The sequence below is a fragment of the Cheilinus undulatus genome, linkage group 13, assembly GCF_018320785.1.
Source record: "Cheilinus undulatus linkage group 13, ASM1832078v1, whole genome shotgun sequence".
Classification (NCBI taxonomy): domain Eukaryota; kingdom Metazoa; phylum Chordata; class Actinopteri; order Labriformes; family Labridae; genus Cheilinus; species Cheilinus undulatus.
In genome coordinates, this window is record NC_054877.1 from 34,231,756 (window position 1) to 34,256,260 (window position 24,505).

General features: G+C 39.9%; 2 protein-coding genes across 2 annotated transcripts in view; both read right to left on the reverse strand.

Moving 5' to 3' along the window:
• The window catches only part of LOC121519814 (complement factor H-like), a 23,142-nt gene extending 10,823 nt beyond the window's left edge, over positions 1 to 12,319 (reverse strand). Inside the window, exons 1-4 of the mRNA XM_041802792.1 lie at positions 12,159 to 12,319; positions 11,889 to 12,080; positions 10,216 to 10,395; positions 9,888 to 10,076 (exon numbers count right to left, since the gene is read on the reverse strand). Coding sequence (XP_041658726.1) covers positions 9,888 to 10,076; positions 10,216 to 10,395; positions 11,889 to 12,080; positions 12,159 to 12,216 — 619 coding nt within the window. The 5' untranslated portion in view covers positions 12,217 to 12,319. The remainder of the gene's footprint in view (positions 1 to 9,887; positions 10,077 to 10,215; positions 10,396 to 11,888; positions 12,081 to 12,158) is intronic.
• Positions 12,320 to 14,791: 2,472 nt separating this feature from the next.
• On the reverse strand, positions 14,792 to 23,469 carry LOC121519561 (complement factor H-related protein 1-like). The gene is made up of 9 exons (XM_041802308.1): positions 23,311 to 23,469; positions 23,014 to 23,205; positions 21,239 to 21,418; positions 20,896 to 21,087; positions 19,187 to 19,237; positions 17,013 to 17,174; positions 16,745 to 16,906; positions 15,196 to 15,221; positions 14,792 to 15,045 (listed from the first exon to the last, which is right to left on the reverse strand). Exons 1-9 carry the CDS (start codon positions 23,366 to 23,368, stop codon positions 15,022 to 15,024), a joined length of 1,047 nt encoding a protein of 348 aa, XP_041658242.1. The 5' UTR covers positions 23,369 to 23,469; the 3' UTR covers positions 14,792 to 15,021.
• Positions 23,470 to 24,505: the final 1,036 nt, after the last annotated feature.

Consider the following 24,505-nt stretch of genomic DNA (forward strand, 5'->3'; position numbering starts at 1 on the left):
TTCTTGCTACTCTAAACCCATTCATTTAAATTTTTAATCCTTTACAACACTTTTTACTGTCTATTTTGTCACTTTTAAACCAGTTCTCACAACTTTCTGTATATTATTGCCTCTGTTGACCAATTATTGCCACTATCAACCCCTTTTTTTGCATTTAACACCCATTTTTGCCCATTTTAACCACATTGCACTGTTTGATATGCCCCCTTTGACCAGTTTAACCCATTTCTGCCAATTTCCGCCTATTTGTCTGCCCCAGTTAACCTAATTTTGATTGTTTAATGCACATTTTTCCACTTTTAAATCCCATTTCACTAATTTTTGTCACTTTAACACTTTTTCTGTCCCTCTTAATCCCCTTTTACAACTTTTTGTGCCTGTCATTAATGTATCTATCCATATGAGGGTTTCTAGCCATGCACTCGCTGGAAAGTCTAAGCATGCTAGGTTTGTTTGTTTGTAATATGGACATCATGGGCCACTGTCCTCATCCAAGTAATAAGTGAAGCCCTTTTCTATGGTGTAAGGTGGATATTACATTGATGAAAATCACAGTATATATGGACACTTTACACCCTACAGTTGTCAGTACAGTACAGGAAGTCTGTTATAAGAATTTATTCACTTTAAAACATTTTTATTCAATTTGTAGACAAATATTTTCTTTTCTATTTCTTTTTTTTTTAATTCTATTTTTATTTTTTTTATTGGCAAACCGGAGCTCCCGGAGAAAACCCTTCACAGACACAGTGGACCATGTATCGCCCTGACAGACAGAAAGCAGAAAGCTACCTCCTATCCATCAGGACTTCCTGTGGCCCACTGTGCTGCCCAGGCAGCCTTTGTGGATCTGGAGGACAGAGAGAGCTGAGTGTGGCCACTCTCTGCTGCCTCTTCTCCATCTTGAACTGGCGCCGATATAATGGAGTGAGGGCCTTCTTGAACTTCCTCCAGGATGAGACGTTTTCCCCCGCCTCTCTTATTAACTCGTCCACTTCTGTCTGCAGGACGATGCAGCAGGACGTCTTCACTTCCAGCTCGTTCTCCAGGCTCTCCAGCTGCTCATTGACCGCGTCTCTGTTGGAGGCCTCCTCGTTCATCTTCTGCTGCAACATCAGGTTCCTGTCCTCCGCCTCTGAGAGCTGAAGCCTGACACCCTGTAGTTGGTTTTTCAGAGTGTCAGCCCTCAACGTTTCAGCCTGCAGATGACTGGTCTGAGATGCATTGAGGTCCCTCGCGTATTCAATTTCTCTCTGCAGGACCTGGACAGTGTCTTTCTCAGCCTGAAGTTTGCATTCCAGGTCACGGCCGTGGCTGACCTGTAGCTGCAGCTGATTGGTCAAGGCCTCTATCTGCAGGGAGGTATCGGTGTCCTTTCTAGAGGCTTCTCTCCGGAAGACCCATATCTCCTTCTTGAGAGAGTCTATCTGAGCCGTCAGCCTCTGTTGGACCTCCTGAGCCTCTCTCTGCATGGAGTCAGACCTCAACACTTCAGCCTTCAATCGATCATTCTGAGCAGACACAAGATCCAAGAGCTCTTGTATTTTTCCAGGATGGACTGATTCTTCCTTTGGTGCTCTGGAGGCTGGACGTGAGCTGGTCTTTGGTTCAGTGGCCCCCTTTGGAGGTTTTTCAACCAAGTATGACTCTCCATCCTCATCAAACCTCACTTCCTCCTTGTCCTGAGTGGGAGGCGCCGCACTTTCATCCCACATGTAAATTTCCAGCTGCTTTCTGAGGTCTGTAATCTCTCTCTCCATGTCCTGTTGGGCCTCTTCCTTAGCCTTTATTGTAGCATGCTGTTCCTGCAGCTGACCCTTTAAAACTTTCAGCTGCATGACAGTGCTGGCTTCTTTTTTGGAGAGCTCTTCTGGCAGGGTCTTGTTCTTCTGCTCCAGGACCTCCTTCTGAGCTCTCAGGGTCCCGGTCTCCCGCTCCAGAACCTCTTTCTGAGCTCTCAGAGTCTTGTTCTCCCGCTCCTGGACCTCTCTCTGAGCTCTCAGAGTCTTGTTCTCCCGCTCCTGGACCTCTCTCTGAGCTTTCAGTGTCTTGCTCTCCTGCTCCAGGACTTCTTTCTGAGTTCTCAGGGTCTTGTCTTGGAGTGAAACCCCTGAGGCTTTGTCCTGGAGCTTTTTATTCTGAGCTTCAATGACACCGATGAGCTCCTCTTTGGTCTTGTAAGGATAAAGGCCGAAGTTCACCTCAGTGAAGGATGGATTCAGGTGCTTCAGCTGTTCCTTCAGCATCCTGATCTGTTTTTCACCCTCCAGCCTCCTGCTATTCTCCGCCTTCACCGCTTCAAGTAGATCATTGATCCTTTTCTCATTTTTTCCATTCTCAGTCTCTAATTTGGCATTTTTCTCTTTCTCCTCTTCCAGCTTGGAGGACACGTCTTTTAGCTCAAGGGAGACCTCTTTGAGTTTGCCGGTCCGGTCTCTGAGCTTACTCTTTAGACTCTCTATGTCCTTCATCCAAGGAGGGCGATCATGGCCCTGGGTTGGTTGGCGAGGGGGTCCGTGTGGTTGATGAGGGGGTCCATGGTGTGGTGGACCAGGAGGACCCCTGTACGGCTGATGTGGGGGTCTGCAGTGCGGTGGTGGAGGGGGTCCACGGTGGGGATATGGTGGTCGTGGGGGTCCGTGGTAGGGGTAGCGTGGACGAGGGGGTCCCCGGCAGTGATTGTGGATCTGCCTGGGACCTCCTTCCTCACTTTCTTGAGGAGCATTGTCTTGCTCCTCTGTTGCGACTTCTTCAGCGTGGATCTGATCGCTGCCAGTCTCAGGCGTTGTATTGAGCATTTTCTCATCCTCCATCTCCATCAGATCTCCCCAACTCACTGAACTAGTCTCCGTGTTTTCAGACATTTTCTGTGTTTGAAGAAAAGTCTAGAAATCAAAAAGTTTGAATACGTCTTGCTGATCAATGATCTCTGATCTGCTCTGTAACTCTAACTCTGCAGTGTTTGTGGTTTGGCTGGTATATATAGACATTTGAGGAGTGACATCAGAGCCATTTGGCTTTGATGATGTCACAGTATGTCTGAGTCCAACATTCCGGAACGCCCCAGTTTTCTTGTTTACCAGTTTGAAATGAAACGTAAACAAACGTGGCCGACCCAGCATTAAATGCCAGGTGCAACACTAATCAGCAGTTCTATCAGTAAAAATAAAATGACTACTGCTGTTTTGAAATGTCAGTAAATTGTGTTTTCTTCCATTGTAACTCAGTAGTGTTTTAGAGCTCCTGTGAGCTGTTGACAGTTCTGCAGGCAGATTCACGAAATTCAGGAGATTTTATCCTGTGTAAACGGTCAGGAAGCTTTTGAAATCACAATGACAACCAAACACTAAAAAAATACAACCCCATTTCCAAAAGGCTGGGGCACTGGGTGTAAAAGGAGCATTCTAGAGAGGCAGAGTCTCTCAGAAGTGATGATGGGCAAGAATGACAGTGTTCAAAATTATGAACCATGTTATACCAAGAGCTATGAGTGCAGCAACAAAGGGTCTTTTCACACCTGAAAGATCAAGATCAAGGTTTACATTTTTGGTGCATTATATATAAACTTAGCACAAAATGTAACAAACTTTCTATTACGTTGATTATTTCATACATTTGCTAGGAACATGCATTTGTGGGATGAGCAGCAGAGCTGAGTATGTGGGTACCAGAAGCCAGGGGTGGACTGGGACAAAAATTCAGCCCTGGCATGTTCTGTCCAGACCAGCCCATTACATTATCAGCAGACACCACGTAGACGTCCACAAATCTCAGAGCGTCTTCTCTTGTGCAAACTACAAAGGAGAGTCATATTTCTCGATAGCGGTTAACAAATGAAGCGCATAACTACGAAATCAAGGAAGAAAATTGACAGCTATAGGAATCAGTCAATCAATCTTTGTTCATTATAGTGTCAAATCACAACAGAAGTTATGTCATGACTAGGGGTGAGACCAGACTAACAGGAAGAACCCTTAGTTAAAGTGTAACTAAGCCCCCAGGTTTTGGCTGCAGTGCCTCTGCACTCAAAATTCAAAAAATGCCTCATTGTGGGCGGGCTGGGAGGAGGAGCTAAGACCTGCCTGTCACTCTATGCGGCCTCCACCCGCACCGCCAACCAGACCCCCCTTCCACACACAAACCAAACAAGCACACATTTAGCTAATGTGAACCCCGCTTATCAAGCTAATAATGTGCGACAAATTTCTCACATCACTTTTAACATTTGCACAACAGCTGGTGCATTTCTAAAAACAATTAGTACAAGCCGCAGAACCTCAATGATAACCTGCAAAAGCAGGTCACATGCTCGAAATGGAGAGGTCATTCCTCAAAAGCAAGTTTTCATGTCAACGAAAGTGTGCGTTTGATAAACAAAAGTCCTGACACCATGATTTATGAACAAGATAGTCAAATGGCTTTGTCATGTTTTCATTCTGACACTTTTCTAGTGTTTTCCAATGCAACAAAAGTCAGATCTTTGTGACACTACCTGAAAATGCTCAAGACAGCACTATTTGCCCAGCCATTTGAAAACTTCAGTAAAAATGACAAATTACTGCATTTAATTGGGTAACTGAGTACAAGACACTGAATACATACGATTCACATTTTTACTGCATAATGCTCTTTGCAATTTTAATTTCTTCACAGCATTGTGCAAAAGAAAAATACAGCCTTTGGATAGAGCTGTGCACAACAAATATTATAATCCATTGGAACTGTTGAATTTAGACAACATTGTCCGGAAAAAAAAGTGATAAAGAAATGTATAAAATTTGCTTGACAGATTTTGACAACTAGTTGAACATTTTTGTACAGGGTGTCTGTGCATCCTTAAAAAGTCTTAAAAAGTGTCTTAAATTCATGTAACCAAAAATTAAGGCCTTAAAAAGTCTTCATTTCATTAAAAATGTTATATGCTGGTTTTAAATACATTACTCAAAAGGTCTTAAATTTGTTGGGGCAGGACTATTTAATGGTTTTTTTTTTTTTCTCTTATTTTTAAACCTTTCCTGCTTCGGCGCCCCGACTGTAGTCAGAACGCACAGGGGAGAGTGGTCTACCGCTCTCTCACTCTCGCGCTCGCTCTTGCTCGCCCCACCCACCCAGACGCACACAGCTATTCACAGACAGATTGGGGAACTGGAGGTTAAGGCCACAGAACTGAGTCTCATCATGACATGCGTGTTTGTTCAGCAGGTCCAGTAGTTTTTTTGGTTAGATGTTTCCAGTTGCACACTACTGTTTGACTGAATGTACTTTATTTCTTTGTATATTTTGTATTTTTGTATATTTTTTTGTAGGCGAAAGATTTTTTTTATCTCCGAAACAACAAAGCCAAAACACGATGTTGTGATGACGCAAGCAAAAACCGCGGCCAGCACGTACTTGGATCAGTGGTTCTCAATTAGGGGTACGCGTACGTGAAGGCACTCTAGGGGTTACGCGAAATTTTAAAATACATGCCGGCTATATAAGAAAAATGGCGCCTTTCTTTGCACGTCAGGAGCGACACGATGTTGCGAGTATATTACATTCTCAAATCACATTCGTGCTGCAAACGTCTGCGATGTGTTTTCTCTGTCCTCTGATAAACAGTGATATTTATTGGAGTGGAAGATAAAATGAGGTTTGTCCCTCGCTGTCCTTCATTCTGTGCGCACAGTTAGGACGTCAGCGCCGTTTTGTTTGACTGTTTCATTCACTGTGCCAGCCAAGTTTGTAAGAGGAGGGACTGACTTTTCATTCATTCTATGTCAAATATGATCAATAAGAGTGATAAGGGCCCAGCTGAGGCTCGTGGTGAGAGGAGTTAACTCTCTCCACAGCGCACAGACTGACTCACCTGTTTGTGTTCCAGGCTGTTCAGAGGAGTCATTAGCTGGTTGATCTGGAGCTTTTATAAGTCGTTTGTCTGAGGTCAGAGGAGACTGTGTTGGTAAATATTTCACTGAAGTCCCATTATTTTAGAAACAGCTCCAGCTGTGTGAGTTTCGCTCAGACGAGCGCACATGGTGGTGGTGGTGCCGTTTTTTAAGGCAGACAGAGGAACAAAAACGTCCTCCTCTCCAGCACCACCTGATGTTTGAAATCTCCTCATATCTGTCTGTATCAGTGCTTGTGTTTTTGCCTGTTTTTTTTTAGCCTGGTAGAGAGGGAGACAGGCAACAGGCAGCCTGACATGTCTATTTGAATGTAAATCCGCTACTTAAATATTCGCAGCAATGTCGTGCTGCGATATGATGTTGCAGGTGTGGAAGCTTGCTCTGACTGGCTACAGGTTCGAAATGTAAATATTTTGTGTAAATAATATGCATGAAAAAATTGCGTCTAGAGTGTAAGGACCTTAACTTTATAAACTGGAGTTTATATTTTGTAGGCTCTTACATTTATTCACCCTAAAACCCTCTGAGTCTCCCCCATGGCAGAATGGTTTGACCCACACTGGCACATGCCTGTCAATCACTGCATTCACAATCACTCCATTCATAAAAAGGTTTATGATTTATTTTTTGTGTAGAAATTCTGATCTATAACTAAGTTCATGATTTCAATTTGAGAAGAGCGAAGTCTTTTTATATATTTTGTTTATTATTTACAGGTCTTCAGTCCTTTCTAGCTCAGTTTTAATTTCCAAATTGTTCCAGAGAGACCACTGCAGCTGAGCAGAGTTTTACACACTTCTGGGTTTAAAGCCTTTCCAGTCACTGTTTTCAATAGCTACATTAACTTGAATTCCCACATTTAGAGATGAGAAGATTTGCCATGAATTTAGTCATACATTTTCAACATGTGAAATGTATGAAAAAAAGATCTTATATTTGTAATTTGAAAGTGTTTATCAGTTACAAAGTTTGATAAATCAGACGGCTGTCACAGCACTCTTTAATGTCTTTCTTTTTGGCTAAAAAGCTTTGTGCTGTTTAGTGGGTAAAAATACTTCACAGGGGGTACAGGATTGATAAAAGGTTGAGAACCACTGATTTAATGTATATATGAGTGCGGTCAAGTTAAACATTTTATTTTGTATTTTATTTTATTTTATTTTGTGCATTGTTAGAATGTCAGTGCTTAATAAATATTTACATAATTTTGTAACTGATTTATTGTTTGAAGCATTAATATTAATTTTTGCAATTGCATTTGATTTTAGTGAGGTTAGTACACAGTCATAGCCATAAATGCAATGGTACTAATAACTGGCATAATAATTTCTTTTGGTGTTTCGGTTTTCGGCCAAGAATTTTCATTTTGGCGCATCCCTATTTTTTTGTATACTTGGTTGGAAACATGCAGTTAAACTGCACTCGTACATACAGCTATTGAACCAGAGAGCACTGAGTATCACTTTATGTTCAATAAACAGACAAAAAGTAAACTTGAATGAGTGACACACATGCTATGCTTGGGTTGTAATACAGCGGGATCCCCCAACCATCGCCTGTATTTATAGTGTTTTCGGTCTTAAATTTCATTCAAAGTGGCATTAAAAAAGGTCTTAAAAAGTCTTAAATTTGACTTGCTGAAACCTGCAGATACCCTGTTGTATGTAATGACTCAAGCAACTAAATGAGGACTATTAGTTTTATAGGAAACGACTATTTAGCATTCATAAGTATAGTTCATTTTGACTGACATGACATAAGCAAATGATAATGTTACAAAACAGCAGAGAATTGTATGAAAGCAATTAATGCATGCCCAAAAGCATTTGCAGTTTGTTAGAAGAAATGACAAACTGCTGCTATGATGTGCACAAATGACTCAATGTTGTGGAGGTTGAACTAACAGTTATGAGACTTTTAATTCTGATCAGAGAAATGCACCAAAACAACTGAGAAAAAAATATATTTGAGAGTTTTACAATAGCCTGAGTACTTTTATTGAAGCCTCAAATTGGACAACCTATCCTACTTCTCCTTGTCTTGTACACCAGATAAAAATATGTGTACCTTTATAAACATTTTCTGTGCAGCCATTATACTTTTTTGGTGTTTGACCCTTAATAATTCAAAATCATCAGGCAAAACTAATGTTTTAGTCTTTACATTCAAAACAGTTCATGTTTTTTTTTCCTCTTTTATGTAACTGGATACTTTACTGAATGGTTGTAAATGTATTTTCTCCATTAACAAGAGTAAGAACGGACTAAATACTACACTCTGTTCTCAGAAAGCTTCATGGCCACTTTGCAGGTAAAGCATTGCATGAAGAAATGACTTTATCAATAAAGGTAACATCACATTCAATGTAAAAGCGTTTTTTCCTTTGTTTTGGACATGTCTCAAAAATGAAGCCTAGCCAGCCCCAGGCTAACATTACTTACCATGTCTGCCTCCACTCGCTCATCATCGCCGATCACGCAGTGTTAATTTTGACTGCACTTTTTAATTTAGTTTTACTTATAGTCTTTTGCCAAAAATATATTTTAGTTTTAGTCATAATTTAGTCATCTAAATTGTTTGAGTTTTAGTCTAGTTTTAGTTGACGAAACTTCCCAACGTTTTAGTTAACGAAGTTTACAGTAGATTTAGTCGACTGATTGGATCTCTCCCCAACTTACCCCGCCACCACACTGCAAAAGCAGTTGTGATTGGCTCCCCCCGTATCTCCTCCCTCCTTTCCACACAGCCAAAATAGCTGTGATTGGATATATGCCTAACTTGCCCCTACTTTCTACATGACAAAATTAGATCTGATTAGATAAAGTCTCTGTCAAGCTTTTTCGTCTCGTTTTTATTTGTTGACTAAAATGTCAAATAATTTAGTTTTAGTTTTTGTCCATGTGCACTTTCTTTTATTGGTTACTGTCTCGTTTTCGTCAGGGGAAAAAAGGCTATTAATGAAAACTATAACGAAAATAATTAGTCAACAAAATTAACACTGCGATCACGGACTTTATCGCCACCAGCTCCTGCTGCTGAGTCTGACCCCCTCCTCACTCGTCTCCTGGCGCAGCAGCACTCGCTGCTGCTTGGGTGGTGACAACGGCATTAAATAGGTCTGCCAGTTTTGCACATTTAGCAGCCTCAACCTCAAGAGATTTTAGCTATTGGTCTGCTGTTTCTCAGCGCCATCCGGGTGTTTTTTCTTCCTGTTCATTTTGATTTTACCTGGCTAATTAGCAAAGTCAGTGGTTTGCCCGTCCCGCCTATGAGGTCCCGCCCCAGCCTGGCTCGTGTAGTGATTGACAGCACTGTTAGGGCTCTCTGAGCCTGTCAGCCCATGATTTATTGACAATGACAAACAATGGACCAATAATATGTGTCAACACACTGCTAGCCCTCTGTAGCCAATGATGAGCGGCTGGCAGGCCCAATTGGAGGGAATTTAGAAAATGAAGAAACTTTCAGCGCCCCACATAGGTAGGCCATGTCAAAATAATAATTAAAAAAAAAAAAAAAAAGGAAAAATTTAGTGGACTGGACTGCCAGATGGACTGCCAGATGGCCAGTCCACCCCTGCTCACGATATACAGATTTGATTGGTTTACTAATGCATAGAAATGGTACGGCAGAGGACCACTGAAGCCTCGTGACGTCACACTACCCAGGGCGCAGTGTGGACTAAAACATGGTGGCATCCAGGAAAGTTAATTAAAACTTTGATTTAAAACTTTATCAAAATGCAGATATCTGGTGAGTTTATTGTTTAATATACATATAAAAGACACAAATATCTATCAAATATTGTGAATTTGACTGGTCATGCAGAGTTACTTTTAATATTGAATTAATGATCCAGGTAAAGGGCTGGGTACTACACTCAGAAACAACATAAGTAGTAGTTTAAAAGTTAGTCTGACAGTTTTGCAGGTATATTGCACTAATAATGAATTCTGTGGTGCTTTTAATTTTTTAAATGTCAGCATCTATTCCACTTACATGTTGGGCCTTCAGTCCAGTTTCCAGATATGCAGATGATTGTTTTTTTGCTTTCTTCTCCTTCTACGGTGTATCCCTCTTCACATTCATACTGCACATTTGAATCTGCAGCAAACACCTCCTTATATTTCTGACCAACAATCACAGCATGTGGGATTTTAGGAGGTTCCCCACATGCAGTGATACTCTCTGTAAACAAGATAATAATGGTTGTTAACAGGAACAGACAGAAATGGACAGATGACTGGTTGTTGCAGCTGCTGAAACCAGTCTTAGATTTAGTCACTGATATTATTCTCTTGTGGGCTTAATGGAGGAATGAACTTACTCTCACAGATGGGCACAGAAGTCCAGGTTCCATTCAAGCAAACAGCTGTGGCATCCCAGTTTTTCAGATAAAATCCCTCATTACATTTTACTCTTTCTTTTTCCCCCTCCTTAAACCAGCCATCAGAGTCTTCTGTGTATTCTCCATGTGGGATTGTCAAAGGAAGGCAGCCATTTGCGTCTAGGGAATTAACCAAATGACATTTAAAGATGACTTTTATTATTATTCATAGAGTGCTGTAGAAAAGTATTTTCCCACCTCCTGATTTTATTTTTCAAATTTGTCAGAACTACATTTTTCTGATCATCAGAATTGGCTGACTTGCAACAAATACAGTTTGAAGAATGGGATGCCATCCCACAGCAGTGTGTGACCAGGCTGGTGACCAGCATGAGAAGGATGTTGTGGCTGTGTATGGTTCTTCCACACAGTACGGAGGCTTCTGTTTGTTAAAGGGGACATATTTTATCCTTTTAAGACAAGTTTATATTGGTCTCAGAGGTCCCCAAAAATGCTTGTGAAGTTTATTGCTGAAAAAACACTCAAGTATTGGTTTTTTGTATGTCTAAAAACCCATCTGTTTCAGCCCTTCTCAGAACAAGCTGTTTCTGTAGCCGGATCCCAGGTCTCTTATAGATCGGTCCTCGGTCTATAAGAGACTGTAAGGGATTTGCTTGAACCAGAAGTAGTTTCCGATCCACCATCTTAAATCTTAGATCTTAAAACTTAAAGAGAGCTGTTGTTTTTCATAGAAATTCAAAATATACACCAACAAGTTTTAACAAAGGGAAGCAGAAACTAGAGTGAATCCTTAATCCTGTTGTCCGTGGTTAAACTGATGTCACTGATATGTTGATCAGACTGAATGAAACCAGAGCAGAAAGGACTACGTCTAAAAAGTAGCTGTGGATCTGGAAATCAAGACTGATTATGTCAGAAATAGATTTGCCTTCCAGCTGTCTCTTGACAAACTTTCTGCAGTTTCAAATGCCCGCTAAATCGGCCCTCTATCTGTATTATCTTTCACATTGGTCCTAATGCTGGCAGCTATTGCTAGCAGCTACTTCTGCTTTGTATACCGTTAATAGTTCTTTGTAAGGATGATGACTCATGTGACTTGTAAGACCTGGTGTGTTAAAAGTGAAGGAGTTTTTCCTCCCTTTGGGATCGTTGAGGAGCATGTTCTACAAACACAATCATGTTATACTCCTGAAACACTGATGAGCTCCCACATGAGAAGACTAGTTAAGCCATGCTCTTCCTCTATGGGGCTTAATGACAGGCCACATACCACCACGCCACCTACTGTTTTGGGAGGTGTAGTCTCGTTAGGGGGGTCAAAATGCCTATTTTATCAGTGGGTTTTATCAGTAATATTTTATTGTCAGAAATATACAATGATACAAAATATTTGCAATTTTGGCAGATAATTTGTCAGCAGTGAATCACTCCTTTTGTCTTTATTTTTTAAGTTCAAAATGACATTTTGATGCTGGCTTATTGTTTTTTTTGCAAAATGGTAAATATTTTCCTTTGTTTGAATTGACAAACGCAAGCCGTTCTCCTATGTACAGACAATTGTGCTATTCCTGAGCAGAATGTTCATTTATTACCAAATGCCACTTCAGAGTTTTCTGAACTTTTTCCAGCAGATTAATTAAAAAAAATCTTACCTATACATTGGGGTTCAGGCAACCATTTTCCATTTTGACATGTGCTCGTAGCCCACCACCCCTCTGCGGCAGGTTTGCGTCCTCTATCACAGGCATATGTCAGTGTTGTGTCATGGGAATATGCGGCTTGCTCTGGGACAAAGTAGCCCCCATCCAGGTTGGGAGCAGAACAGGACTGAGCAGCACTTTGAGCTGAAACAGCAAAAGTGCACATTAAAAATGGGCTAAATGATCAAAGTGTTTCTTATTAATAAAATCTAATGTTCTTACCATAAAGCACTCCAGGAAGCAAACCCAGGAGAAAACATAGTAGATATCTCACACACATTTTGTGAAGGAATAAAACACAGAAACCAATCACAGCTAAAAACTCAGTTCACAAGTGGACTGGTTAATCATTGTTGCGGGATTTTCCCAAACATATTAAGAAACAGTAAACATTGCACTGAGCCACTGTCCTCATAATGTTGCTCGGAAATTCAACAAAAGTACACAAATGAGCTTACTAAAGACACATCAGCCACATTTTGCACAATCATGTTGCTCAACCTCTGTTCCTACGACTGTGAACAAAGTACACAGATCAATAATGTGGACAGGCCTTGCTTCATTTACTGTTCAACTTTTTTCTCCAATTTTAGTCATTTTCCCAATTTTGAAAATATCTTGCATCATATTTTTTTTTTTTCAGAAATACTGCTTTTTTATTTCCCTGAAAAATGTCACACAAAAATCTAAGATACTGTTTCCAGCCAGAGATCAAATCGATCAATATAGCACAAAGATGGGATTTTTTATGGTCAAACTGTTTAACTTAATTCTCATTATCATAATTATTGATATTATTGTCATACTATTACTACTATTAATAATAATAATAACAAAAATAATACAGTTGTTCTTTTTCTTCCCCTTATTATCATCATCATTATTAATAGTAGTAGTAATATTAGTGGTGGTGACAGAAAATATACTCAATGCCTGAAGTTGATGTTGGCAACTTGTTTCAAAAAAGTTGGGACAGAAGTATGTTTACCACGGATGTTTATTTCAACACAATGTAAGCATCTTGGGACTAAAGGCAGTGGTTGATGGGGTAGAAGCCGTGCATTTTCACTTGCTCGTAATACCAATGAGACTTCTGCACCTGTCCACAGATATTTTGGCCCATGGTGTATGTGGTGCACAGCAGTGGTGGACAGTGAAGTTTTTGAGTGTTTGTTCTTTAGTCAAGTTTTGACTTTTTACTTTTGTTACACTACATTTGATGGGCAAATACTTTTACACCACTACATTTCTATAGATCCTCTCACTACTTTTTCTCTGAAGTCAGCTGATTACTTTTTTTTCCCAAAGTCTGCTAAGTGAGACTTTGTCCAACACTGTGGCCCAGTGACTACTTTTCACCCTTTAAATAGGCAGACTGACTGATTACAAGTTTGATGCTAATTACAGGGCACACCTCAGTTTAAGATGGAAGACGCCTCCTAAAGTGGTCGAGAACAAGTGAGCAAAGATCCTGTGGGACTTCTAGATCCAGAATAACAAGATAATGATGGCTAGTCATCCTGACATAGTGCTGGTTGATAAACATCAGAAGACAGCGGTAGTGATAGATGTAGCTGTACTTAGCAATAGCAACAGGCTAGCTGCAAGCGAGCTAACTAGCAGCAGTGGTTTAAAGTTGTGCAGCTGAGGGAAAGAGGATATCCTCTCCTGTCTCGGCTGTGTGGACATATTTCAGACAGACGCCATTGCAGGACGGGCCTTTCTCCTTAGTTTGCTTTTTACGTCTACATCTTTATCTGCATACAACCACCGTATGAGATCATTCACAGATAAAAAACACTACTTGTTATGGTTGAGGTAGTGCAAAAACATGTTCAACATAGATGTTTGTAGTTATGTTCCTAATTTAAAGGTAATCAGGGGTCTTAGTTTAAAGAAATGAGACATTTACAACATTAAAAAATGTTATTGTAGTGAAACTCAGGTCTCTTTTCTTTTTGTTAAAGAAATGTTTTTATTAAATACAGAGACCCGTCAGTAATTTGATTGTAGAAACTGTTTGAAATTTGTGCATAAAATTGCCTGGTATTGATCGTATTGTGGCAGATTTTGTGATATCTGAAAACAAAAATACCAATATCATGTCGTATCTGTATGAAACCGGTGATTTACACCCCTGGTAGAGGGCCACTTTGCACAAGTAACACCCGTCCAGCGTTCCGGGCCACACAAATTCTCAAGGCAGCTCTATCCTGTCCATGTTGTTCTGCAGCAAAGGCACTTAATGGCATGGTAGAGGAGTCAGATATCAAGGAAAGATGGTCTGGCTTCTTTGAGGAGTTGTGTCGGGCAGATCTTTTCAGTTGTGAGCTCCAAATATGTGCCGCAGACACAGTGAGTTTGGACCTACCTGTAAGCTGTGACCCACCAACTGTCAAGGAGACTCAACAGACTCTAATTTTTCTTTAGGTTTTCCAAAAAACACACTCTGGTCAACATGATCTTTTATCAGAGATTTTTTTCAGCCCATTGATCCGCTATTTCATTTTCCTGTTGCCAAATGTATTCAGCTCTTTCTTTTTTTTTTCACCCTTGGAAAGCTAAGCCTGCAAGTTCTTCAAATAGTTCTGTATGTCTCTTCCAATGCCTTTTAAAAATGCCTATTGGCTGTTTCTAATCAGTACCCCTATTGACTGTGTCAAACAAGCGCTCCCGGTTGCTGTGTAACAGTAGGGCTACTATTGGGGCTGTTTGAATGCAGCCTTTTTATCATTTGTGCCTATTTACCCAACATTGATGGCATCTCAAGCTTTTCCAAAAGAGAGGAATCCATTTTTTTATAGATTGATATTTTTTGCAAGGATAGTTTCAGAAAAAAATGAAGACATTAAAGATAACAGAGGGGCGCGTAAACTTTATTTTGTATGATTCATGTTAAAACTGCGTTTAGAGTTTCTATCGTAAGGAAAGAGCAGACTGTCAAAATCTCATTGATTTTAAACAAAACAGGAAAAAATCTGGTTTAGAAAAGTGATAAATGTGTCATCATGTGTGTTTTAGAGCTTCTTTTCTGATGTAGGTTTTTCTTAAGCTTCCATCTTCATATTTTGTTGGCAGTCCACCATCAGTTCCACTTCAGACAGTATCCCTGATTAGAACACAATGAGTTATTTTACCAGAGTATTATTGAACTTGAAACATAGAACATGATCTTTAAAAATGTAACCCGAATCTGACAGAATAAATAAATGAGTTATCATGTGATTCTTTGGGAGGTTAATGACAGACTGATACTTACATAATGGTGATCCCTTGAATTACAGCCTAAAAACAACAAAACAAAACAGCAGCACATGAGAGGCATGTCATTACATGGGTGTTTTAAAAAAAAACTGTGCATGCAGACTTTTATGAATCAAATCATTATTGTCTGCTCATTCCTCTGCTATCCACACCCTCCATCTTTGTAAAACTTACTGCAACATAGTCATTATTTGCTGAGGTCAAGAGGGCACACAATGGTAAAGTGACACTGAGAGCCCCCTCTGCTGGCTGAAGGGCAAGCTAGCTCAGGCTTAATGGTGCCCTGATGTTGAGCAGCTCATTACAGTTAGAATATGATCTTTACCCCCTGGTTTGAATAAATGTCAACATTTTGACTTCAGAGTGACAGCCCTGGCTCACACCAATGCTGAGCCATAGTGGAGGCCTACAGAAGTGGGGACCAGCTCCTGTACAAACAGGCCAGAAACCCACTAACGAAGGCCATCAGAGTGGCTTAGAGGAGAAACTCTGAGAAGCTAGAAAAGCAAATTCATAGCCAACAGCCTGTGGGAATGACCTTAAAAGCTTTTCCACCTGGTTTGAAAAGGATAAGGATATGCAAATCCTTAACATTACTTAACATTCCTTATTAATCCCCATTTTTATTAATCGTTTATTTAATCTTTATTTAACCAGGAGAAAAAAACTCATTGACATTAAGTATCTCTTTTTCAAGAGTGTCTTAGCCAAGATAGACAGCAGAACAAAGTTACAAACAACCAATGAGTAGTCATACAAAATGTCACACCAGTACACTAAAAGAGAAACAGCAAGTATTTGTTAAGATTGACTACAATCAAAACACCTCACACAAAACATCTGCAGACAGATCTGACTGCCTCCATGTCAACCAAACTCCTCTTAAAAGCTTCCAATGAGACCAGCTCCCTAATTTTTAGGTGTTTCTGTATCATTCCAGGCAAAGGGAGCAGCAAATTTAAAGGCCTTTTGGCCCAGTTCAGTTCTGACCCTGTGGACAGATAGAGATCAGAGATTTTAAGTTCCAGATTTCTTCAGATGTCGGTCAGAAGGTATGGAGGTAGAAGCCCAAGAACATTCTTGTGAATAAGACTATGCCAGTTTTCTACATGAGGACAGAGAAGACCATCCCACACGCTCATGGCTGTTTAGCTGATTAGATATTTGTTTGATTGAGCAGTCAAACTGATTGTTGAGCTAGTACATGTGAAAAAGTGTATTGAAATAGTAGCAGTTAGAAGAAGAAATACATAGTTTTAGTTCTGTTTATGAGATCTAAGAGCACTGTTTATGGAAAATAAGTACAGTAAACAATGGAGGTTTATTTTTTTAGTAAAACTGTTATTAAATATTGAATCAAAACTTAAGTTCAGTTTCCCATCCTTTGTTTCCGTGTGTCTGTGTAATATTTTTGAAACCATTACACAGAAACAGATCGAATTTAATTCTTAAACCATGAAGCAAATATTCATGTACATCTGCTGACATCAAAATTTTAAATGAATAGCTTCATGACAAAATGTGAAAAAGAAACATGCACTTACAATTGGTGTAGGTTATTCTCCGATCAGTGCACGTAAAACGGCTTGTGTAGAGTCGCAAATTGCATGCAAACTCCTTCGTCTCTCCTTCCCTCACAAACTGTTTTCCAGTCTCCTGAAGCCCATTAACACTATACAGAGAAAGATCCAGAACACAGAAAGCCTCTGCAAACAGAAAAAAAAAAATACATTTTCTCATTTTCTGTTTTTGTATAACTATTTTGAAAACATTCAAAATGAAAAAGAAACAGCTGTATTGATTTGATTATACCTTTGCATTGGGGAAGTTCTGACCAGGTTTGATCGCTGTAACACGTCACAGTATCTGGACCCTCTAGTGTGTAAAAAGCATTACACTGGTATTTCAAATGCATTCTGTGTTCTTGCACAAGAATACCATTTTGAATAACTGGAGCGACTCCACATTGGTCAACTGAAATCAAAACAGAGACTGATTAACATTTTCAAAGAACATAGTAGAGTGACATATGTTCACAGCACAGCAAAACATCATTTCAGGGACCAGGTGATTTAACGGACAGTCACATTAGTTCCACCTCAATGCCTGTTTCAAGAAAGAGCAAAGGTTTGATAGAGATAGCATTTCCAATATGGCATCAGGGGCAGGCTGGCTAATGAGATGTTAGGTAAAGTTATAGAAAAACACAATATTTCATAATATTAGATAGTATTACAAATAGGTTATATGATTGGGTGGGTTTTGTTAGTTTGTTAGTTTGTTTGTTAGTTTGTTAGCAACATAACTCAAAAAGTTGTAGATGGATTTTGATGAAATTTTCAGGAAATGTCAGAAATGGCATAAGGAAGAACTGATTAGATTTTGGGACTGATCCGGATCATCGTCTGGATCCAGGAATTTTTTAAAGGATTCTGTACTATTGGGAGATAGGGCTAATGGTGGAGGTTTGCACTGTTACCACTTTACGCCAGGAGTTGGTGGACATGAGCAACTTCAATCCCAGCAGCATTTTGGGTGTGTTTCTATTCAAAGTTTTGGAGTTTATAGAGTTTGAAAGACGCACGTCTGGTCGAGATATGAGTTGGAGTGTAACAGAGAAAGACGGCGAATTGTAGCGAGAATACTCACAATGCTGGGAGGAATAGAGGAATATTCACCCTCTGCCATGACTTCCAGTCATCCAGTGAGACCATGGGTGAGACTGTCAGTGCATCTGTTGGCACCAGTAGGCAATGCTTCTGCCATGACAGTCCACCCATTGCGAAGCCAATGCTTTGCCTCACCGCGTGTCCACCCCACCAGGGAGGGAGTAACCAGTGAATGCTGTGGAGGGGGGCACAGGGGGACGGATCCAGGAATTTTATAAAGGATCCTTCACTGTTGGGAAGTAGGGCTAATGGCGGAGGTTTGCGCTCTCTGAGTGCTTTTCTAGTTAGATAATATTACACAGCTCTATCTCCCCATACAACCAAACAACCAGTCAGACCTAAACGCACTCACACAGTGTCTCGATGACATCAAATGCTGGATGGCTGAAAGTTTTTTACAAATGAATGAAAGCAAAACTGAAGTCGCTGTCTTTGGCCCCCCCCAGTGCTATAAAACTGGTATCTAGCAGCTTAAGTGATTTTTCACCTTCATCAAGCCCCAGGCTAAGAATATTGGAGTGATATTTGACTCTGCATTCACATTTGAAACCCAAGTAAAATCTGTGGTTAATAACAATTTCTTTCATTTAAAAACAATAGCCATATTAAAACCAATTCCTCTCCTTTAATGATTTAGGAAAAATTATACATGCTTTCATGTCCTCACGGTTGGATCATATTCTGGAATCAGCCAGACATCCCTCTCCAGACTGCAAATGGTACAAAACACAGCAGCAAGGCTTCTCACTGTCTCTCAAAAAAGGGATTATGTCACCCGAATCTTACCCTCTCTTCACTGGCTTCCAATACAGTACAGGTTTGATTTTAAGGTTGCTCTGTTTGTGTTTAAAGCTGTAAATGGCCTGGCACCAGCTTACATTTACAACCTCCTCATCCCTTGTACTACTTCCAGCCCCATCAGATCCACAGACATGGGACTTCTGGCTGTCCCTCGTTCCATTCATAAAACTTAGAGGGGACCAAGCTTTTGCAGTAAAAGCCCCTCAACTGTGGAACAGCCTCCCACCCTCAATCAAGTCTGCCCCCTCCGTTGACTGTTTAAAGTCCCGTCTCAAAACGTATGTCTACAGTCTAGGTTTTGAGTCTGAAGCCCAGTGACCTGGTCTTAATATTTAACATAGCTCCAACAACTTCTATTTTTGTATCTTTTGTATCATTGAATATGACAGGGCCTAGTATGGTACTTTGTGGAACCCCTTTTATTAATTAAACTTTCCTTTAAGCTGTCAGCAAGATAAAAAAAAAATAATAATGGTGAAGTTATACCAAGAAACACCAAGAATTTGATTGATTTACCTGGTATAAAAGTGGGTATACTATCAATAAATCCAGAGGTGGTAGAAGATCCTGTAAGACAGAGAGCAGATATACAAAATAAAGCTTTACAGACATGGACAAAATGCTGCAATATCACAGCTAATCACTAGGGCAATGTTGAACACAAAAGTTCAAGCCAAAACAACAAAACAGATGATTAAAAATGTCTGACTTTTACTGAAATTGCTGAGGAAATCTCATGATGGTCAAATTGTTAGTAACTACAAAGATATGATGTACTGTATATTAGCTCACCTGGGAACAGAGAAAGACTACTACAGAATGACTAGACAGCAAGGATGACAGGAGCAGCAACAAAAGAGTTGTGGTGATCCGTGTTAGACAGCGACCTCTACTGAATTCATTTTTCTACGCCTACCCCAGGTGCACATGAGTGTGTAGGCCGTGATAGTTGTATCATCTAAATTGCATAGATTCATTTTCAAACATAAATGCAGCATACAGGAGCCTTAACTGTGAATGGTGTGAGCAGCACCAGTGTTTGGTAATTCATCCTTTTTTACATCTTCAAACATTGTTTTTTTCCCCAAATGACTGCATAATGGCTGATTAAAACATGTATAAACAGCACCAACTCAGAGATGCCACTTGTTCTGCAGCACATTCATGGGAGCAAATAATCCCCTTTTTGGGTGACTGCTGAAGTCAGCCCAACACATGGGTCTGTATGTAACTGACTGACTGGTTGGTAACTGAATGACCATACTTTCAGAGACATACATACAGAGGACCTGCTTCAGCATGAGTATGTGATGGGGTATAGGGTTTCTTGTTGTGTGAATGCTTTTATACAATGCCTGCTAGTGGAGTGATTAGCTCAGACTTAGCCACAGTGACACTTTTGTCAGAGCTGGACAACGTGTCTTTAATAAAACGAGGGCAGAGAGCAACACAAAAAGCTTTCTGTGACAGAAGAGATGTTTTCGCTCTACTTCTGTTCTGCACATGCGCACAACGCAATTTGCCACTCTGATTGGCCTGTCATGAATGTGACAGACAGCACGTTTGTCCAATCACCCTCTGAAGATTTTCTGAAAAGTCATGCGCTTCCCAAACTTTTTTTGGGAGCTTTCCCAGGCAAATGTCAAATATATTTATGAATTGGATATACGTATGAGTTGATCTGGTGTGTCAGGTTTGATGTTTCATGCTGTAAGGGCTTTATGTTTTTAACTTTTAGGACCCTTCAATTCTCAACCCACAGAGATAAGGGACAGCACAATTACACACCCAAAAAATAATCACTCTGCTAGAACACACAATTCAGTCAGGCATTTCAACTGGCATCCCAGATAATTGTGGTCAGCCATGCACTAGGTTTTTACGTAGTCTTGTTTAAAATCAGAAAATGTCTTTTTGACCTTTGACCAGCATGTTTTTTCGTACTTTTTGTGGAAGACTCCCAAAATGCCATTTCTCTTGTGTTTGGCCATGAGAACAGATTAGAGTTTTCCAGCAGGTGACTTTTTCAGCCTTAATAAAACAAATTTTTGAATTGTAGGTGGTGGAAGCATTTCCTAAATTTGAGGCAACAGAAATACATTGGACACTGCTAAGGTTCATGCTGCATTATTTGCTGGTGGCCGATGTTTATCAGCAGGACATGTATCAGTCTTGACTGATGTGAAACTGCATTCATGCTCAAAAGCTGCGCTTATTCCACTTACTGCATGTTGGGCCTTCAGTCCAGTTTCCAGCAATGCAGATGATGGATTTTTTACTCCCTGCATTCTCCACAGTGTATCCAACTTGACATTCATACTGAAGCTCTGAATCAGCAGGAAACACCTTCTGATATCTCTGACCAATGATGACCGCATGAGGGATTTTTGGGGGTACACCGCATGAATTGATACTGACTGTAAAAAACAAACACATCATCAGTGGGCGATTGCTTTAACAGGTGGCAATGAGGTCAGTGTAGTTATTGTAAGTTTCAAGAATAAAAACCTTTGATTTAATGTTACACAGACACATTTACAGAGCTAAGGTGTAAAGTGTCTGACTTACTCTCACACACAGGCACAGACGACCAGGCTCCATTCAAACAGATGGCTGTGGCGTGCAGGTTTTTCAGTTCATACCCCTCCTCACATGTAACCCTGATTGTGCTTCTATCGCGATACCAGCCAGTTCGTCTTTTATTATATTTTCCATTTGGTATCTCAAGGGAAAGACAGGCTTTTTCATCTGTGGGCAGAAGAGGGAATGTTTAAGATAGCAGCCTAAAATCTGTGGAGGAGGAGCTTATTACTTCAGACCGCTAGCATTAGCTTAGCCTCATTGATTGAGCCTTGAGCCACAAGCAAGGTAAACCAAGAAAACACAGATAAGATGTCAAATGCTAGGAGACAGCTAAAAACACAAGGACAGCTAAAGACTGAAGTACTGGAAGGCAAGCATCAGGTGTTAAACCATAGCCTGACTGACATGGACAAGTTTTGGCCCATTCAGTGAAATGTTGACGTGGAAAATATTGTTTCATGTTTCATAAATTGATTTGCAGGTATCTAACACTGAAATTTCAAGCTTTCTAAACTTACAGTGCACAAGCGTGGACTACACAGATTACCCCAGGAAATGTGTCAACAGGAGTATTTATTTTGCATTAGCATTCCTCGAGTAAAACAGACTGTGGGTCGTTAGATGTAAAAGTTCTATAGACCATAAGCTCCGCCTTCTCTATGCTAACAAATGGATCATGTGTCAGACTCAAAGTCGAAATACACACCAGAATTAATTTTTTCATCTGATAAAGATATTTATTACTGTTTCTATTATGAAAGACTGTTCTGTTACACATTTTGTGTGCAAATCATCTTTTTTGGTAACGACATCTTTTGATTTTAGATGTTTCATACAATATAAAGCTATTAACACCATGACATCTGTCCTTGTGTGCACCATCTGTGACATTTTATCAGCGAGTTATATGTTTGTGTGTGTTGTCTGGTCCTTCAGCTGATCCCGGTTGTGCAGAATGGCCCTAAATTCAAAATATATCAGGGTCTGACACAGTTATTTTGGCCTCATTCCTGTCCATCTGGAGATGCCCAGAATACACGGTCCATTTGTATACAGCCTCTGATTTTGATGTGTTAGCAATACGCTTACACTACTGCAACATAGCATTTTTCATTTACAATTATAATTTTCCATGATACATTTTTATAGTGGATATATATCTTGTATATCCTTTTCAATTAGATTGAATTCTAATAATACCTCTTCTAAAAGCAAATATTTCAGATAATGTCCTGTTGACTGTTACTCTTGTATTTGATTGTTTATATATTATGTTTATTATTTTATTACATTTCTCAAACTGATTGTTAATGTTACAGTTGTTAGATATTGGGTTAAAAGATGGTCTGAAACATGTTACATATAAAAAAAAAAATTGTTCTTACAAATAACTACATTCTGTAAACCAACTTCATACTGTACAACGATGTCAGGCAAACTCTAGCTAATGTTAACAGTGAAAGCGCGTCTGACCTCCGGCCTCCAACCCTTTTTGTTGGTTAATTTCTGCAATCCTGCTACTTTAATCTGTTCCAGTTAAAGCATTACAAGTAGAATTTTCTTTCAGTTTGGTGCTCAGGAATTATTTGGATGACCATTACAGCAAGAGGATAGAGACCAAATCTAACTGATTCAATGTAAAATTGAGCAACATTTGCTAACAATGACACATAATCAATATAAAATGTGAAAGAGACATGCAGTTTGAGATGAAAACACCACTGTTGACTTTCCCATTCAGATAAACCAGAACACCTTACCTATACATTGTGGCTCATGAGACCATGCTCCGTTCTGACATGTGCTTGTTGCCCACCATCCCTCCACTACTAGTTTGCGTCCACTGTCACAGGTGTAAGAAATCTCAGATTCATGAGAATAACTTTCTTGTTCTGGGACAAAATAACCACCATCTAGACTGGGAGCAGAACAAGGCTGAGCTGCTCTTTGAGCTGGAAAAAAAGAAGAAAATAAATTACAACACTGAAATGATATTTAGGCATTAAATAGATTGTTTTATAGATTTTTTTATTGATGAAATAATTTATCGTTCTTACCATAAAGTGCACCTGGAAGCCCAATAAGGAGAAGAAATACAAGATATCTCATTCTCATTTGTTAGGAGTTTAATCTTAGCAGAGCAAAGAGCTCTTTTCAGATCAGGACACGTTAATGATTGCTGAGGACATTCCCCCTGAAATTAAGAGATCTGCAGTAAACACTGAAACTGTGACTCTGGCATCACACTGTTACTCTCTAGCACCCACACTGTTCACATGGAGCAGCAACATTGCAGACATACACAGGGAACAACACTGAAGAGTTACAGCTTTTAAAGACTTATTTATAAGATTGTGCCTCATATTTATCTTTAAATGAGTCCTGGAAATGAATGAGAATTTCAGTCAGATTCTATACATGCTTTTACAAGCCATGTGAACTTACCAACATAGAAAACACATTCAGTGACTTTTAAATTATTTAGAGTTCGATAAAGTGAAAAATACTGTTTTCCTACTTTTGAATAATACTTTAAATGTTCTATTAAAGCTTGTGTTTCAACTCCAGTTTGGTACATTTCATGTATAACACAGCTTTTTGGGGTGATTTCTCCATGTTTGTCAAAGCAAACACACTTGAACTTGTTTATAGTCCAGATTTCAACATGATTTCCTGGACTCCTGTGATCAGAGGTCAGCATTATGAAACACCACACACTTTGAGTGGAAAAGGTCAGGCTGGAGTACTCCACTCTGCTTCTCTCTAAACCTTCCACACTTTCATTCTGTCATCATTGATTTCTCAAACAGAGAAATGTAATAATGACTCTGAAAATTGCTAAGCTACTGTGAAAAAAAACTGACATTGGTAGCTGTTCTTTATGTAGTTATAATTTATTGGGGAAAAAGGAATATAGCACAGATCCTGGATTATTCAAGAGGATCTGGCGGCAGACCTCTAGGGTTGGGCATTTCGGGCTCACCTGTTGCAGACCTCTACAATTGACCTATGGCTAAGTCCCGCCCTCAAACGCGAATCACAGTGCGTATAGCCACTCCAATACACTTGGACATCCTCTGCCTGGACGTCCATTGAAATGAATAGGAGAAAGTCAGTTTTCGTCCGGTTTTATGAGGCTTTTTTGAGACTTTAAGTTTAAAAATGGTCAAACAGTGTTCATGGGGTACATGCGACTCCAACACAAGGTATCCTGAGAGGCTGGGGGACGGAGTGTATTTTTTACCCTTTCCT

Coding starts and splice junctions, on each gene's coding strand:
- LOC121519561 (XM_041802308.1), bottom strand. CDS start 23,368: ATGAGAATGAGATATCTTGTATTTCTTCTCCTTATTGGGCTTCCAGGT. Junction 23,206..23,310: donor GCTTCCAGGTGCACTTTATG/GTAAGAACGATA, acceptor CTTTTTTTCCAG/CTCAAAGAGCAGCTCAGCCT. Junction 17,175..19,186: donor TATACCCACTTTTATACCAG/GTAAATCAATCA, acceptor TTTTGATTTCAG/TTGACCAATGTGGAGTCGCT.